The sequence below is a fragment of the Pangasianodon hypophthalmus genome, chromosome 7 (assembly GCF_027358585.1).
Source record: "Pangasianodon hypophthalmus isolate fPanHyp1 chromosome 7, fPanHyp1.pri, whole genome shotgun sequence".
Classification (NCBI taxonomy): domain Eukaryota; kingdom Metazoa; phylum Chordata; class Actinopteri; order Siluriformes; family Pangasiidae; genus Pangasianodon; species Pangasianodon hypophthalmus.
This window is the reverse complement of record NC_069716.1, coordinates 4433165-4449472: the sequence shown is the minus strand read 5'-3', so window position 1 is coordinate 4449472 and position 16308 is coordinate 4433165. Positions and strand designations below refer to the sequence as shown.

Below are 16308 nucleotides of genomic sequence, written 5' to 3'. Positions count from 1 at the left end.
AAGGAAGCTCGCTTTAATTGAGCCCATTTCACCCAGGTGCAGCATCATCATCATCATCATCATCATCCCTGTGGAGCTGCTGCACATTCACATTCATAACTGTGTGCACTGATTATTTTTAAATCCTCTTCTGTTCATGCACAGAGACTTCAAGGTCATACCTGGCTGTAACAGGTAAACTTTCTGGACCTCTTTATGATCTCAGCACAGACAGAACACTGTTATATTTACTGATCAGAGCTTGTAGATCTTGCCTCTTAACAAGTTCATCTTCAGGTGCTTTTATACAGGTCAGAAAGACGGTGGATGCAGAGCCTATCCCGGGAACGCTAGATGTGATGCAGGGGATACATCCTGGACGGGACGCTAGTCTATCCCAGGACACAATGCACACAAATTTGTTCACACCAAAGGGCAGTTTAGTCACCAGTCCACCTACTGGCTTGTTTTTGGGGAGTTGGAGGAAACCGGAGAACTCTGAGGAAACCCATGGGGACACAGGGAAGTAACCAGAGCTCAGGATATTTATCAGTGACAGCCATTAGAGCGTTTTATTTTTCACCCACAGAACCAAAAGCAATACAAAGTGTTATTCCAAAATGTTTAGCATATGAGCAAGTTCATCTTCTTCTTCAGGTTCATTTAGTTGAGACAGGGTCACAGTGAATCCACATCCAGGGAATGGGGCGCACACACTTATTCAGACTTGCACAGGGCATTATATCCACACACACACACACACATTTGTTCACATAAAGGGGCAATTTTGAGACAATAATCCACCCACCGGCATGTTTTTGGGAAGTTGGAGGAACCCAGAGATCTCTATGGAAACTCAAGTGGCAAACCAAGTGAAACTCCAGATAGACAGCTCAGGATCGAACTAGGAACATAATCCAACTATTTAAATAATAACATACATCAGCCCAGGGTTATATTTATTAATCAAAGCCATTAGAGCTTTTTTTAGTTACAAAGTATAGATCTTAAACTTTTTGCATATGATTAATCTTCATAATCAGTAAGCGGTTAGAGTCGTGTCTGATCCGGAGTCTATCACGGGAACACTAGCTGGAGGATCTGGAGCCTATCCCACAAACACTAGGTGTGGTGCAGAAATACACCATGGATGGGACACCAGTCTATCACAGGACACAACACACACGTTCATTCACACCAAGGGGCAATTTAGAGTCACCAGTCCACCTCCCGGCATGTTTTTGTGATGTGAGAGGAAACCCACACGGCGAACAAGTGAAAGTCCACACAGACAGTAACCCTCGGGCTCAGGATCGAACCAAAGACCCTGGAGCTAAGGTGTATGAACGTGACATGATTATAATCAAACTATTCAGATATTAAGCACATTGTTATATTTATCAATCAGAGCCATTTTTATTTTCACCCAAGGAACCAACAGCAGTTACAGACTTTAGCTTTTGCATATGAACAAGTTCATTTTCATCTTCAGTAAGCTCTTTATCTTGGTCAGGGATGCGGAGGATCTGGAGTCTATCAGAAACACTGGGTGTGAGGTGAGAATACACCCTGGATGGGATGCCAGGACACTATGCACACACTCATTCACACCCAGGGGCAGTTTATCATAATAAATCCACCCACTGGCATAATTTTGGGAGGTGGGAGGAAACCAGAGAACCCTGAGGAAACCCACGCGGACATGCTCAGAAACGTCAATAGACAGTAACCCAAGCTCAGAATCAAACCAGGGACCATGAGCCGTAAGGCGTCAACGCTTTTTATTTTCACCCGAGAACCAAAATCAGTTGCCCTTTGAGCTTCAGTAAGCGCTTTATCCTGGTTTGGGCCGCGATGGTTCCATCTATCCCAGGAATTCTGGGCATGAGGCAGGAATACACAATACTCTAAAATTTATAATAATTTTGTAGCCAAAAATGTGATTACTGTGCATACTTTAATATTATAACTAAAGTAATTTAACTGCAATTGGAGAAGCTGGTGTTGGATATATTTCACTGATTTGACTTTTACATGAAGGTCTCACAAAAAGAATTTCTGCACTTAGTTGTTTTTTCAACAAAATTTTACTCACTGTATGATCTCTGCACAAAACCATCTCATTTCAGTCAATTCAACAATTTAAATAGACAACAAACACCCACAAAGAAATACTTAACATAAAAGTCTTTAAAAATTATTATAATAAAATATCTACGAAAATATTCTTTATCATATAGACACATTGATTTTTGGTTCGTTATTGCAGAGAAATGCTCAGTAAGTGTTCTTGCAGCTGGGATAATGACTCTTGGATTTGGGAGGGAAGATCGTGGCCGAGATCCTCCATGGCGCGGGACAGGAACGCCTCAGCTGCTTCTTGGACTGCAGCGCGGGTCACCTGGTCATTCTGGGTCCACATGGGAGTGCGGGTCAGCTTGAACCGCTCTGTAATGGAGTAGCGAAGATGACCTGATGGAGGAAATGTAAAATTAACATTAAGTAAGGAATCTACTTTCAGTTTTAACCACTGTAGGCTTATGCCTTCTCATTATTTACACACACCATGTGTAATTAGTAACCTCTTCCGCCAGAAAGAGTTTGCTGAATGGACAAGAAGAGGGAAGGATTTAGTTTTGTACCTGTTATCACTTCTTGATAGCTGAGCATGAGCATCCACACAAGCTGCAGGAGCTCATCCCACCTTCTCCATCTCTCTGCGCCATCCTGATAGAAAAAAGAACAACATGCAGTGGTGTAATCAGAAAACGCTTTCTGCTGCCTGCAATTCCTCCTTGGAGGTTTGTGGGTTTGAGTTTGGGGGTTGTGATATCTGTTCAAGTGGTTTTGGTGAAAATTTCTTTGTTTTTATTGGAGTTTTTTAGTAGCATCAGTGAGAAGTTTAACAGGCAGAATGAACACTGTTGTAGGCGTCACGTTACATTCGTATATGTGGCTGCCATGACTTTTTGTTCCTGACACGTCCCAATGGAATCTCGCCTCGCAATGACGATATTCTCAACAGGATCTGAAGGCAGCATTACAACCCTTCTTATGTGGCAATACATAGTACACAGATTTACCAGTTTAACCATATCAAGTTATTCAACATATCTAGTTTATTAACTATGCTGCTGAAGTAACTAATAACCTGGTAAATCAGTGTATAGCCCATAAGGTCAGATATATATAACAGCTGTATGCTAAACAGAGTGCTGTCCAAGCGTGAAAAAGCACCTCACATGACGCACACACAGTAACCCTAACAACATTCTTACCTGTCCTAACTAGTATCAGCTAAATAACTAGCTTAGCTTAAATATTAGAAAGATGAAATAAAGATTGGTGTAACTCTGGTGATGAGGAGGTTTTTTGCTTTTTGCCTATAGCTTTGGAGGTGGAAAATCAAGAGAATTTGACTGTATGCATCCACAGTTATTGTGACATCACATCACGTAATGTTAAACGTCCCAAAAACAGACACGTTGTTATTTTTAGCTACACTGCAATGTTGGAGTATATTTTTGATTCAACACACTGTAAATCTTCTCATATTTTCCCACGAACAAGACTGATTTTTCACCACAAGTGTGAAAAGAGCCTTACAGAAATGTCTCACAGGTAAAATACTATTTTTTTCCTTAAAATCCAGAACACATGGCCATCGATATTCATCAGATATGTTCTATTACTAGCTCAAAATCTGTTTTTATACTATTGACATTGAAAAAATCTACCCAAAAATATTTTTTTGTTTGTTATACCTATATTTTAGTTTAGTCCTTGTTATGTTCAATTTTTTTTAACCAAAAAAAAAAAAAAAAAAAAAAAGCTGTGAGCATGAGTATGATTACGATGATGATGAAGATGATTAATATGAGTGAGTGTGAAATGCTGCGGTCTCACCGATGGGTCTGGTGCCAGTGTGGACGTGTGCAGGAAATGCAGCAGCAGTTTGAAGGACATGGGCAGAACTCTCTTCTGAGAGCAGGACTGATCCAGCAGAAGCTCCACCATCTTACACCTCAGCAGGTTGCTCTGCAGCGTGCTTAACAACAAAAACCTAACAAACACACAGGAAAAGGAAAAAGGTTTGTATGTGGAAAGCATTAGGTATGAAACACAGATTTATTACACACACCGTTTTGAATTAGTGCAATTAATCGATATTGTAAATACAGAAACTAGTGCACTAAATCTTTGCATCTCGTCTGCATCTTAGTCCTTTAAAACCTGTTCCTGGTCCAGTGAATGTCCATGGTGTAGCATTGATGATACTTTCTCATTTATCAAGCTGGATGTGAACGGATTTATTCACATATCATTCGTAGGAGCATTTACACATGGAGTCTGGTATTCATGAAAATCCTATAACTTCGGAAAAACGTTCATATCCTACTCGTGCTCCTGAGTGTGTGTAAATGTATGCATAAGACTACTATAAACCTTGATTGACTGGGTTCCAATGATATAATTTACAATAATTTGAGTTACTGCAATTTTATATACAGATGCTGTCAAGTTTAAATAGCTTATTTATTTCAGATACACACAAATATAATACATTTTGTGAAAGACAGGCATTTCCATAAATCAATATAAGTCCAGCCATTCAATTAAGAAGAAATGCCACTGTATAAAAGGGGGCAGGCTCAGGTGGTGTACAGGTTGGTACTGTTTGCCACAGTGTCTTTTAATGCTGTGTAACACTTTATTAGAGCCAGAACTAAGTGACCGATAATGAATGTCTCAAGCTGCAATGTGCTGTTTACTCCTTAGTGTGCAGCGGACCATCATCGGCTTCCTGGGACACAAACTGTCCTGCTTTTCCAAGAAATTTCTGGCCAACAATCACAAAGGGAAAAAGTTTCCCTGTATGTGTATGTGTATGTATATATATATATATATATATATATATATATATATATATATATATATACAGTCAGATCCATAAATATTGGGACATCGACACAATTCTAACATTTTTGGCTCTATTCACCACCACAATGGATTTCAAATGAAACGCACAAGATGTGCTTTAACTGCAGACTGTCAGCTTTAATTTGAGGGTATTTACATCCAAATCAGGTGAACGGTGTAGGAATTACAACAGTTTGCATATGTGCCTCCCACTTGTTAAGGGACCAAAAGTAATGGGACAATTGGCTTCTCAGCTGTTCCATGTCCAGGTGTGTGTTATTCCCTCATTATCCCAATTACAATGAGCAGATAAAAGGTCCAGAGTTCATTTCAAGTGTGCTATTTGCATTTGGAATCTGTTGCTGTCAACTCTCAAGATGAGATCCAAACTGCTGTCACTATCAGTGAAGCAAGCCATCATTAGGCTGAAAAAACAAAACAAACCCATCAGAGAGATAGCAAAAACATTAGGCGTGGCCAAAGCAACTGTTTGGAACATTCTTAAAAAGAAGGAATGCACCTTTGAGCTCAGCATCACCAAAAGACCCGGAAGACCACGGAAAACAACTGTGGTGGATGACCGAAGAATTCTTTCCCTGGTGAAGAAAACACCCTTCACAACAGTTGGCCAGATCAAGAACACTCTCCAGGAGGTAGGTGTATGTGTGTCAAAGTCAACAATCAAGAGAAGACTTCACCAGAGTGAATACAGAGGGTTCACCACAAGATGTAAACCATTGGTGAGCCTCAAAAACAGGAAGGCCAGATTAGAGTTTGCCAAACGACATCTAAAAAAGCCTTCACAGTTCTGGAACAACATCCTATGGACAGATGAGACCAAGATCAACTTGTACCTGAGTGATGGGAAGAGAAGAGTATGGAGAAGGAACGGAACTGCTCATGATCCTAAGCATACCACCTCATCAGTGAAGCATGGTGGTAGTAGTGTCATGGCGTGGGCATGTATGGCTGCCAATGGAACTGGTTCTCTTGTATTTATTGATGATGTGACTGCTGACAAAAGCAGCAGGATGAATTCTGAAGTGTTTCGGGCAATATTATCTGCTCATATTCAGCCAAATGCTTCAGAACTCATTGGACGGCGCTTCACAGCGCAGATGGACAATGACCCAAAGCATACTGCAAAAGCAACCAAAGAGTTTTTGAAGGGAAAGAAGTGGACTGTTATGCAATGGCCAAGTCAATCACTTGACCTGAATCCGATTGAGCATGCATTTCACTTGCTGAAGACAAAACTGACGGGAAATGCCCCAAGAACAAGCAGGAACTGAAGACAGTTGCAGTAGAGGCCTGGCAGAGCATCACCAGGGATGAAACCCAGCGTCTGGTGATGTCTATGCGTTCCTGACTTCAGGCTGTAATTGACTGCAAAGGATTTGCAACAAAGTATTAAAAAGTGAAAGTTTAATTTATGATTATTATTCTGTCCCATTACTTTTGGTCCCTTAACAAGTGGGAGGCACATATGCAAACTGTTGTAATTCCTACACCGTTCACCTGATTTGGATGTAAATACCCTCAAATTAAAGCTGACAGTCTGCAGTTAAAGCACATCTTGTTCGTTTCATTTGAAATCCATTGTGGTGGTGAATAGAGCCAAAAATGTTAGAATTGTGTCGATGTCCCAATATTTATGGACCTGACTGTGTGTGTATATATATTATATATATATATATATATATATATATATATATATATATATATATATATATATATTTTTTTTTTTTTGTCTCAAAGTGTTTTCTTTTCACCTCACATAATTTACATCTATTTTACCTTTTCTGTAATTTGGCTCTGGATTTTGGCCTTTTCATGGGGTTGATACAGTGTTAAAAATTTGAAGTGAGTCAAAATAACTTTCACTTCTACCTCTGAGAAAGTTTTTTTTTTTTTTTTTTGCTGTTTGAGTATCATTTCAGCTCTTTGAGCTTTGACTTTATGGAGTTTTTGGCTGTCAACAAATGCAAATCAGCTGTGCCGTGCAATTGCCTGATAATTTAGGGGTGATTTGGTATTCATTAACACACGCATGTGAGTATGAAGAATATCAGCATTTCCAAAACTTTTGGTTTTGTGCAGTTTGGTTTGGCTTACTTCACCAATAGATTGATAAATGAGGCCCATTGTTAGCTAATTTCCACATCTTCTAGTTTGCCATTCTTATTTTTTACCTGAGTCGCCTGCATGGTGCCATGCTGTTGAGACTGTTACACAGCTCCTGAGAGAGCTTACTGGAGCTGCAGGTGGGTCTGAGGTCCACCTCCATGACCAATAAGAGCATCCTTTGCAGAATTAGCAGCATCCTGCATACATAAACAGTACATTTCATATGTTAGAGAGCTATCTGTGCTGATCATTTAACGTTTACCATTTAACACTCACAATGTTATTATCATGCACATTTCAAAATATCCGCTCTACCCCCGTGGTGCTTCTAGGTCAGCGTTTGTGCCTTTGTCCCTCAGTAGCAATTTGAAGGCACATTGCATGTAATTTTCTTGAAGATGGCAATCTGATAATTCTATTCAGAAGTTTGAAAAACATGGTATACAGAATTGTTGCTTTAACAAATAATCCTTATTAGTAACATACTGTTTTTATAAAATATAGAAATAATATCATAAACCCTGATAAAAGGTCAGGGTGGTGGAGAATACGGAGCCTATCGGGGAACACTGTACATGAGGAGAATACACCCTGGAAGGGACGCTAGTCCATTGCAAGGTGCAGTTTATCTTAGCCAGTTCATCCTGGCATGTTTTTGGGAGGTGTGAGGAAACCAGGGAACCCCAAAGAAAACCCACACTGACACAGGGAGAACATAAGATATGAATATATTTTTTCTACTTTCTTAAGGGGGCAAAAAATTTAGTTTGGGAGCATTTGGGTTCCCAAGTGAGGTCATATGAACATTTGGCAGGTATCTAGAAATAAATCAGATCATGAAAATGTACTGCCTGTTTTTTCTCAATTTATCATATACATGATAAATTTATGGCACATAGTTCTAGCTAACAGTTTAATCCTTCACGTAAACTTACTTAAGACAGCAGTTCCGCTCCCTTTTTTGCATTTCTTCATCCTCAGAAGTAGAGAATGACTGTTTAGCTGCATCTAATAGCCAGGTCATGAGTTCCCTAAGAGGAAGAAAGTTAGAGGAATGTCAAGAAAATAGAAAACTTATGATTTCCGCAGTCTAACTAATGTATCCATGCACTGTAATTATCTAAAGCACTTTCAGACCGATCTTATGAGACTGACTCACCTGACCTGTCTGAACCTATAATCACACGACAGCATTTCATTAGCAATGGAGAGGTGAAGCCGCAGCATCGGGAGCTTGAACTGGAAATCATCTTCCAAAACCTGCAGCACATACTGAAGCAGCAGACAGCGCACTTCACTGCGCAGCCTCCTTGCTTCGTCCTTACAAACACAAAACAACATCCAGAGTGTAAGAAATGCAGAAAGAAAATGAGGATGAAGCCATTACATGGTAGCATTTATGTGTTTCCTACCTGTTGAGCCATCACAGACGATAACAACTCCCAGTCCCATGGGATAGTCGATCTGTCTGCAGGATGGTATCTGGATGAGAAGTTTTCTTGATTTAGTGGCCCATGACTTTCTCTTACATCATTCTGATAGATTAACTATCCTGCTCTTTTGTTTTCTTTGAATAAGTCGTTGCATTAATTATCTAATGTTATGTTGCAGAATGGCAAATTTCATCAGTAGGTTAACATCCAGATTTAATATAGCCTTCAAAGTGGACAAAAAAGATAATACAATACAATACAAATCCAGATGTATAGTGCTATTAAATCGTATTTGCCCCTATCGGCTTTGTAAGGAATAATGGTAGCAACTCTATTATTGCCTATTTCTTAAAAAAAGTGGGATAAAATTTACGTACAGCTGTTGCTAAAGATGGTACAACAAGCTATCGAACATGGTTAAGTGTTTGACAATATCGTTCCTTACAAATATATATATAAAAAAAAAAGATTAAACAATGTGCTGCTTCTTTCTATATTCCCTTGGTCTAGTATTACATGTGGTTTAGAAAGGGAGAGGGGGCCGAAACCTTTTCTGAACACTGTAGCAGTTGTATTTAGCAGGTAATTAGTTGTATTTGAGTATTAGATACATCTTAGGCATTTTAAGATTTTTTCCCAGTACTTTCTGCACCTCTTGGAGCACCATAACTACTGTAAAAACTCTAACATGGCCATACTACTATCAGGCTAAGGTAAAAAATTATCTATGCTTTATGGCAAACACGTCTTATCATCTATAAGTGCAAGAGAAAAGGTGATATTGACCGATAACTTAAATTTAATCCAACGTATTAGTGTCGACAGTGAAAAGATTACATCTGAGCTATAATATTGTAATGATGGTGATCACCATGAAGTTGTGACTCACTTCTGCGTCCTCATCAGCAGGTTGTAGGCTTCCAGTGCCAGCACTTGAGTGCACTGCGGCTCCAGCAGGATTCCTTTCAGGAGGTGAGCGGTGATATCAGCAGGCGGGTAATAACAAGGTTGGATTAGGTCAGAGAGAAGCTGCAGAGTGCCCTCAGTGTAGTTCTCTTCGATGGTGCTGTAGACCAGACTCAGGCTCTGCCTACACAGAGGCTCGGCCATGCCGAAGTCTTTACTGTCCTCATCAGCCGTGTGCTATTAGAGGGATTAGATTAGACTGGTTATACGACTGTCTATTCTCAAGGTAAAGCAGGAATAATCTTTGGCATGGATTTAGAGTGAGACAGGGGGATAAATTTGGGAGAGGAATGAAACCTTTTGATCTGCTTGGTGGATGTCCCACTGTAAGATGTATGGACAGTCTGCATGGACAGGTAAACTGATTCTGTTCCATTCTTGTGATAGCGTTAAATAATGCTCATAAACATAATCAGAAAAAAATATTAAATGTTATTCACAGCTTTCTTGAATTCTGTATTGTTAGCAATTTAATTTTCATTCCTCATAGCTGGTCACGTTTAAACAACTCATTTAATACATTTCACTTGTTACCCAACTAACTAAAAATCTGCAAAATATCACTGGAAAGAACTTGCATAGCCATGTATATTGAATCAGGTTTGTGGTAATCATGAGTTCAAGTCGATCGTGTGTAGGGCTGGGTAAATAGGTAAATTGTTACTCAAAGTGAATAAGCATAGTACACTATATGGCCAAAAGTTTGTGGACACCTGACCATCATACTCATATTTGCTTGTTAAACATCCCATTATAGATTTAGCTGTTACAATAAGCTCGACTTTTCTGGGAAGGCTTTCCACTAGACGTTGGAGCGTGGCTGTGGGGATTTGTGTTCATTCAGCTACAAGAGCATTAGTGAGGTCAGGCACTGATGTTGGGCGAGGAGGCCTGGGGTGCAGTCGGCGTTCCAGTTCATCCCAAAGGTGTTTGGTGCTGTTGAGGTCAGGGCTCTTTGGATATATAGTGTATGTCAATATTACTGAGTAACAAAACTCAAAAAAAAACTTATGGCTATTTTCAAAACTTCAGGCAGAAGTGACATTATAATGGATTATTGAAACTTTTAAACATCTAAAAAAAAGAGAAAGTAAAGGAAAAAAATGTCAAGTGGCTCTGATGTCTGACTGGCTCCCTGATGCACTAGAGTGTGTAGAGTCTGGCTGTACTGCATAAAAGTACACACTAATAGTTCCCTGTGCAATAAGTGCCTTAACCTAGCAATTGCAAAGTCAGGTAATACATCAAACCTGATATAACCTTTCATTAAACACGGGATTAATCTCTATTTTAAAAAAAATGACTGCATGAAGAACAGCACCGTTCTGTCGCTGAGAGCAAAGAATCCAAGATAGTCCTCTCTGCAGAACCAAAGATCAAGGGGGTGGAGCTGGATCTGATCCTCCTATAACTCTAACCCTAACCCACAAACCACTAGACATACAGTCAGGTCCATAAGTATTTGGACAGTTACACAATTTTCATAATTTTGCTTCTGTACACCACTACAATGGATTTGAAATGAAGAAACCAAAATGTGATTGAAATGTAGACTTTCAGCTTTAATTCAAGGGGTTTAACAAAAATATTGCAATCACCATAATTACATTTTTGTACATAGTCCCTCCATTTTCATAGGCTCAAAAGTAACTGGACAAACTAAGAATATTTACATTCATGTAAATGACTAAATGACTATAGACTTTGACAAAGATACACATACTTCCTCCAGAGTGTGCTTGACTTGGCTAGATGTTGTGAAGGGGTTTTTCTTCAACAAGGAAAGGATTCTGTGATCATCCACTTTAGTTGTCTTCCGTGGTCTTCCAGGCCTTTTGGTGCTGCTGAGCTCACCAGTGCATTCTTTCTTTTTAATAATGTACCAAATTGTTGATTCGGCCACGCCTAAAGTTTCTGCTGTCTCTCTGATAGATCTGTTTTGTTTTTTCAGCCTAATGATGGCCTCCTTCACTTGCATCAACACCTCTTTGGACCACAATTGTCCAATTACTTTTAAGTGTGAAACTGGAGGGCAGTGGTAGCTCAGTGGTTAAGATGTTAGCCCTTGGTTTAGAAGGTTGTGAGTTCAAATCCCAGCCCCACTATCCTAGCACTCTGATTAAGGCCTTCAACTGCTCAGTTGTATAAAATGAGATAAATGTAAGTCCCTCTCCATAAAGGTATCTGCCAAATGTCAAAAATAGCTGTAATTCCTAAATGGTTAATGCAATATTTTTTGTTAAACCCCTTGAATTAAAGCTGAAAGTCTACACTTCAATCACATCTCAATTTATTCATTTCAAATCCACTGTGGTGATGTACAGAGGTGAAATTACAGAAATTGTGTCACTGTCCAAATACTTATGGACCTGACTATCCATCCTGAAACACGCTCAATTGTCTCCATCCCCTGAACATTTGCCCAGGAAGGAGGAGTGGGAACAGGTGCAACTCCACCTAATGGACTTTTTGTTCTGCAGCAGGGAGTACTTGAAGAATCCGGGTGAAAGACACCACAAATAGTATCAGCAGGTAAGTTAACAGCCTTCTGACAGCTTTTCTTTGTCAGAGTGCAAATGCAGCGAGCACCTAAACTAACATTTATTTGCTATCTAGTTGGCTACCATTCAGTCACTGTATCAAACCATATTCATACATATAATATAATTTGATAACAATCTACACATTAGAGTTACTAATGTTTGTTGTTAAATTGTTAAAATATCCTTTACTAATAATTCTCTTTATTAATAATTAATAAGATGTTTACCATATCTTGAACTCGTCCACCTAATAAATGTTTCAGCTTTTTGAACTGCACCAGAGAAATCTGCTGTCCGTCTTCCGTATGGCATTCAGAGAGCTCTGCACCATCACCGTCCATGTCGCTCGCCTGTAACACTGAAGTAGAGTCTTTAATACCCAACACCACGTGTGATGGTGGACTGAGAGTGTAAGAGGACTTCACAGGACTGATGGGTGGACTCTCCATGTCCAGATCAGATCCTGTTTCTGGAGAGTCGCCGGCGAGGAGTTCTGTAGACGTAGGACTGGCAGGAAGGGGTGCTTGGTCTGAGGTAGGTAGCTGAGGAGTGAGCTGTGATTGAGTCTGTGGATAAGGTGATAAGGTGTGTGTGTGTGTGTTTTCTTGCAGTTCCATACTTTCGCCAACCTCAAATGGGGATTTGGTTTTATCAAGGCTGCACATTGTGTATTTCTGGTCCTTGTCATCGTCATAAAGAATAAGGGACTCGTCAGAGAACGCGGCTGCATCGATTTCACTCGGGCAGTAGTATGGACTGTCGAGGCTAAAAGGCGAGAGCGCTTTGTTCAGCCAGCTGTGTGGGGAGTCCAACCTTTCATCGTGGTCGGGGTTCTGCTCAGCATGCGGTGACGTGGACGTTTGCTGTGTGTGATTAGTGTTCTGTGCTTCGAAAAACTCCGAGAGTCCATTTGAAGGCTCAAAGGCAAGTGAAATATCTTTCGGACTTGAATGGTGAGAAATGTTTTCTAACCAGTGTGTGCTGCTATCTTGTAAACATGACTGAACACCATTGTGTTGGTTTGTGTAAGAGTTTTCTTGATCACATGACACAGGAACAGGAGACTGATCGCCATTCCCATCAACAGAGTCCAAACAAATCACATCTTTCTCAAGATTCACTGTATACGACGACTGGTGAACTTTTCCACGCAATTTTGTAAAACTGACACATGATTCAGATACATTATTCAGATCTATGATTTCTATAGTGGAACATGGCAGTTTCTTTAGTTTTTGTGAAGGTCTTGATCCGTCTGATGAAAGGCGGTGCTCTGTGATATCGATAAGAACCTGAGATAAACAGGAACACAAAAAATATCATCTTAAAATATCATCAGTACAAAAATCAGAATCATTTTATTTGCCATATACATTTACATGTATTAGGAATTTTTTTATTAGTTAATTAATTGCAGGTAGAAACTAAAGTTGTGAGTGGGGAACTGAAGAAACGTCGGAGCACACTTGCTATGGAGTTGTTCTGAGGTATTATTCAAACCAATTGTTTGGATTTTTTACTTTTTTACATCATACATAATTTGCATAGAATTACTAAGATCTCAGTTCAGATGTCACTCTGAAATCATAGCTATGTTTCTATGCACATAGAAAATAAAGGGTCACATATCACTTGTGAATGTAGGGTAATTCTTAGGTACTTATCACCCAGTTAGATCAGTTAGATTAAGGCCTGCATCATACTCTAAACAAGTATACAAATACGACCGCAAGTGTTTGAGTTGACGCAAGTCTTTTACTTACATACACATTGTGGCGCTCTGCTTTAGTCATAAAGGGCTAATCCACAAGGGGGCAGTAAGTAAAGGGGGGAGTAAGTAAAGGCGTAAGTAAAAATGTTTATGTGCCTGAGGTAATGTTCATATACAGAGCCTTTTTTGACGATGCGTGGAACAGTGCGTCACATTAACGAATTCTGGACGCATGCAAATTCGAAACACCTAGGCTGGGAACACCTCTTGTGCCGCTGTGCACGGTGGCTTGCGTAGAGTATGTAACAGGCCTAATGTTCATGGACTGAGATGCCAGTTTTTAATTACTACATATACCTACACCTACTGACCACTTTATCAGGTACACTATATGGCCAAAAGTATGTGGACACCTGACCATCACACCCATATGTGTTTCTTTTCCAAACTGTTGCCACAAAGTTGGAAGCACACAATTGTATAGAATGTCTTTGTATGCTGTAGCATTACAGTTTCCCTTCACTGGAACAAAGAGACTCAAATCTGTTCCAGCATGACAATGCTCCTGTGCACAAAGCGAGCTCCATGAAGACATGGTGTGTTAAGGTTGGAGTGGAAGAACTCGAGTGTCCTACACAGAGCCCTGACATCAACCCCACTGAACACCTTTGGGATGAACTGGAACACAGACTGCACCCCAGACCTCCTCACCAACATCAGCACCTGACCTCACCTGACCTCTTGTGGCTGAATGAACACAAATTCCCACAGCCACGCTCCAAAATCTAGTGGAAAGCCTTCCCAGAAGAGGGTTAGGGTTAAGAGGGACTAAATCTGGAATGGGATGTTCAACAAGCACATATTAGTATGATGGTCAGGTGTCCACAAACTTTTAGCCATATAGTGTATACCTACACCCATTGACCACTTTATCAGGTACCTACTAGGGCTGAGTGATATAATATTGTTATCATGAAATTTTGTCACAATCCACTTTTCTGAGATATCATAGGTACTTTATAGTTTTTTTTTTATAAGCTATACACTGTAACCCTGATTGAAAGTAGCTGATTAGACGTTAATGTTTTGTACTGCTTTGTATCTTTAAAATTGTACTTAATTTTTTATTTGTCCTCCTTTTTGGCTCTTTTATTCCGATTGTGGAGAAATAGTGCAATAATCCCAGGTCTAGAAACTCAGCTACCCACAAAATGTGTCAAAGATACATAACTGTTTATTATCAAGATAAAAATTTGACACCGTAACCATGTCATTTTCCAAAAATAACAAATGTAAAGGTTTCACAGCACTAACGCAATCACAACTATATCTGTTATTCTTTCACTTTACAATACTGTGGTCTATTTTGTATAGATTGATGTCATATAATCCAATTAATCTTTTTTAATGTTAAATCCTTTATTTTATTTATGAATTAAAGTGTTATGCAACTCTACAGCTGTGCTGGCAGGATGTTAGCAAACCTACATATCGTGATGTATATCATTTACCATAGAAAAGTATCGTGATGTGATATTTTGGCAATATCGCCCAGTCCTGCTGTACAATAACATGCTTCATTTGTTTTGCTAGGAAAATAAAAACTCAGAACTTGATAACTCCAAAGTCTTGACATCGTGATACATACATGGCATGGTGTGTCGTGGTTATTTTTCGGATGATAATAAATAAACCGAAGGTGTTTAAAATAAAAACAATAGAAGGATTTAAAAAAAAAAAGGAAAAGAGATTGCACATGTGTAAGGAAGGAAGGAAGCAAGGAAGGAAGCAGGTGGCTAATATACTAACTGCTGTTTTGTTGTTGTTTTTTTGTTTTTTTTTAGTTTTAGTTTTCAATACAAGCAAACAGTTAAACTAATATTGAATGTTCTGGTTTAAAGCTGTGCCACAGTGAAATAAAAAAGTCCAGTGTGTGTAGAGAGAGCAGGAAGGCTGAGACTTACAGGTGTAACAGGGAGCAGTTCAGCTCTGAGAAACGGGATGCCATTGGAGCTGTCATCTCTGTAACTGCTCACAAACTCAATATCCGAGTCGTCTTCACTTCCAGAACTGAGTGAAATAACATCCTCCATGACGCAGATTTAGGGTTTCAATACCCAGTTTAACCATTGAGCCAAAAAACAAAATAAAATAATATAAAAGCTAAGCCAGTCTAAGAATTGTGGTTAGCTGGAGAGCTAAAAACAAACGGAAGTTAAAAAAAACAGCTAGCTGCTAACTTAGCTTAAGAGTTTAGCTTAATAAAAGCGAAAATGTCCAAGTGGTGGTCCAGTGTTTATGAATTCGCTTGGGTTGTTTTTTTAATACAAAGCCAAGTCGTTACACGTTTTGAAATATGTATATAAGAAGAAAAAAAAAGCAAAGACGTTTCATTATACAATGGCGAAAAGAAGCCGGTGAGCTAGCTAGCTAGTGGGAGGCGCGAGGTGAGACGCTTAACACGGAGGAGCTTTGAGAAGTGAAATTGAAAGCGGTAGCTAGCTGGATAACACAATGTAGTACTAGCTAATAACTGGGAAAACCTATGGAGTTTTATAACTATTATACTGTTAGGTACATTAATTTCAAGCTAGGTGGTTACGTGATATTGTGATTAGGTTCTTGTGTT

The 16308-nt window shown here is 39.4% G+C and overlaps 1 protein-coding gene and 1 long non-coding RNA gene across 5 annotated transcripts; one reads left to right on the top strand and one right to left on the bottom strand.

Annotated features, from left to right (window-relative positions):
- The first annotated feature begins 43 nt into the window (after nucleotides 1–43).
- LOC117597690 (uncharacterized) lies at nucleotides 44–3889 on the top strand. Of its 3 annotated transcripts, none has more exons than XR_004578436.2 (4): nucleotides 44–174; nucleotides 291–1535; nucleotides 2249–2481; nucleotides 2574–3887. It is a non-coding gene; the product is annotated as an uncharacterized LOC117597690 (long non-coding RNA). The 3 variants fall into 3 exon arrangements; XR_004578437.2 differs by having other exon boundaries at nucleotides 61–174; nucleotides 277–1535; XR_008302019.1 differs by having other exon boundaries at nucleotides 90–1535; nucleotides 2574–3889.
- Nucleotides 1541–16285, bottom strand: simc1 (SUMO interacting motifs containing 1). Of its 2 annotated transcripts, XM_053235513.1 has the most exons (11): nucleotides 15644–16285; nucleotides 12196–13260; nucleotides 9723–9824; nucleotides 9349–9602; nucleotides 8439–8508; nucleotides 8186–8346; nucleotides 7962–8057; nucleotides 7092–7223; nucleotides 3886–4042; nucleotides 2622–2706; nucleotides 1541–2451 (listed from the first exon to the last, which is right to left on the bottom strand). In XM_053235513.1, exons 1-11 carry the CDS (start codon nucleotides 15770–15772, stop codon nucleotides 2240–2242), a joined length of 2463 nt encoding a protein of 820 aa, XP_053091488.1. In that variant the 5' UTR covers nucleotides 15773–16285; the 3' UTR covers nucleotides 1541–2239. The 2 variants fall into 2 exon arrangements, with proteins under 2 accessions (XP_053091488.1, XP_026796311.3); XM_026940510.3 differs by lacking the exon at nucleotides 9723–9824 and having other exon boundaries at nucleotides 15644–16207.
- Between the last annotated feature and the right edge of the window lie 23 nt (nucleotides 16286–16308).

Excerpts from the sequence above, each read along its gene's own strand:
- simc1 (XM_053235513.1), bottom strand. The coding sequence starts at position 15,772 with ATGGAGGATGTTATTTCACTCAGTTCTGGAAGTGAAGACGACTCGGAT. Across the intron at positions 9,603-9,722 it reads TCCACCAAGCAGATCAAAAG|CACACGGCTGATGAGGACAG; the intron begins GTTTCATTCCTC and ends TCCCTCTAATAG. Across the intron at positions 8,509-9,348 it reads CTGCTGATGAGGACGCAGAA|ATACCATCCTGCAGACAGAT; the intron begins GTGAGTCACAAC and ends CTTCTCATCCAG.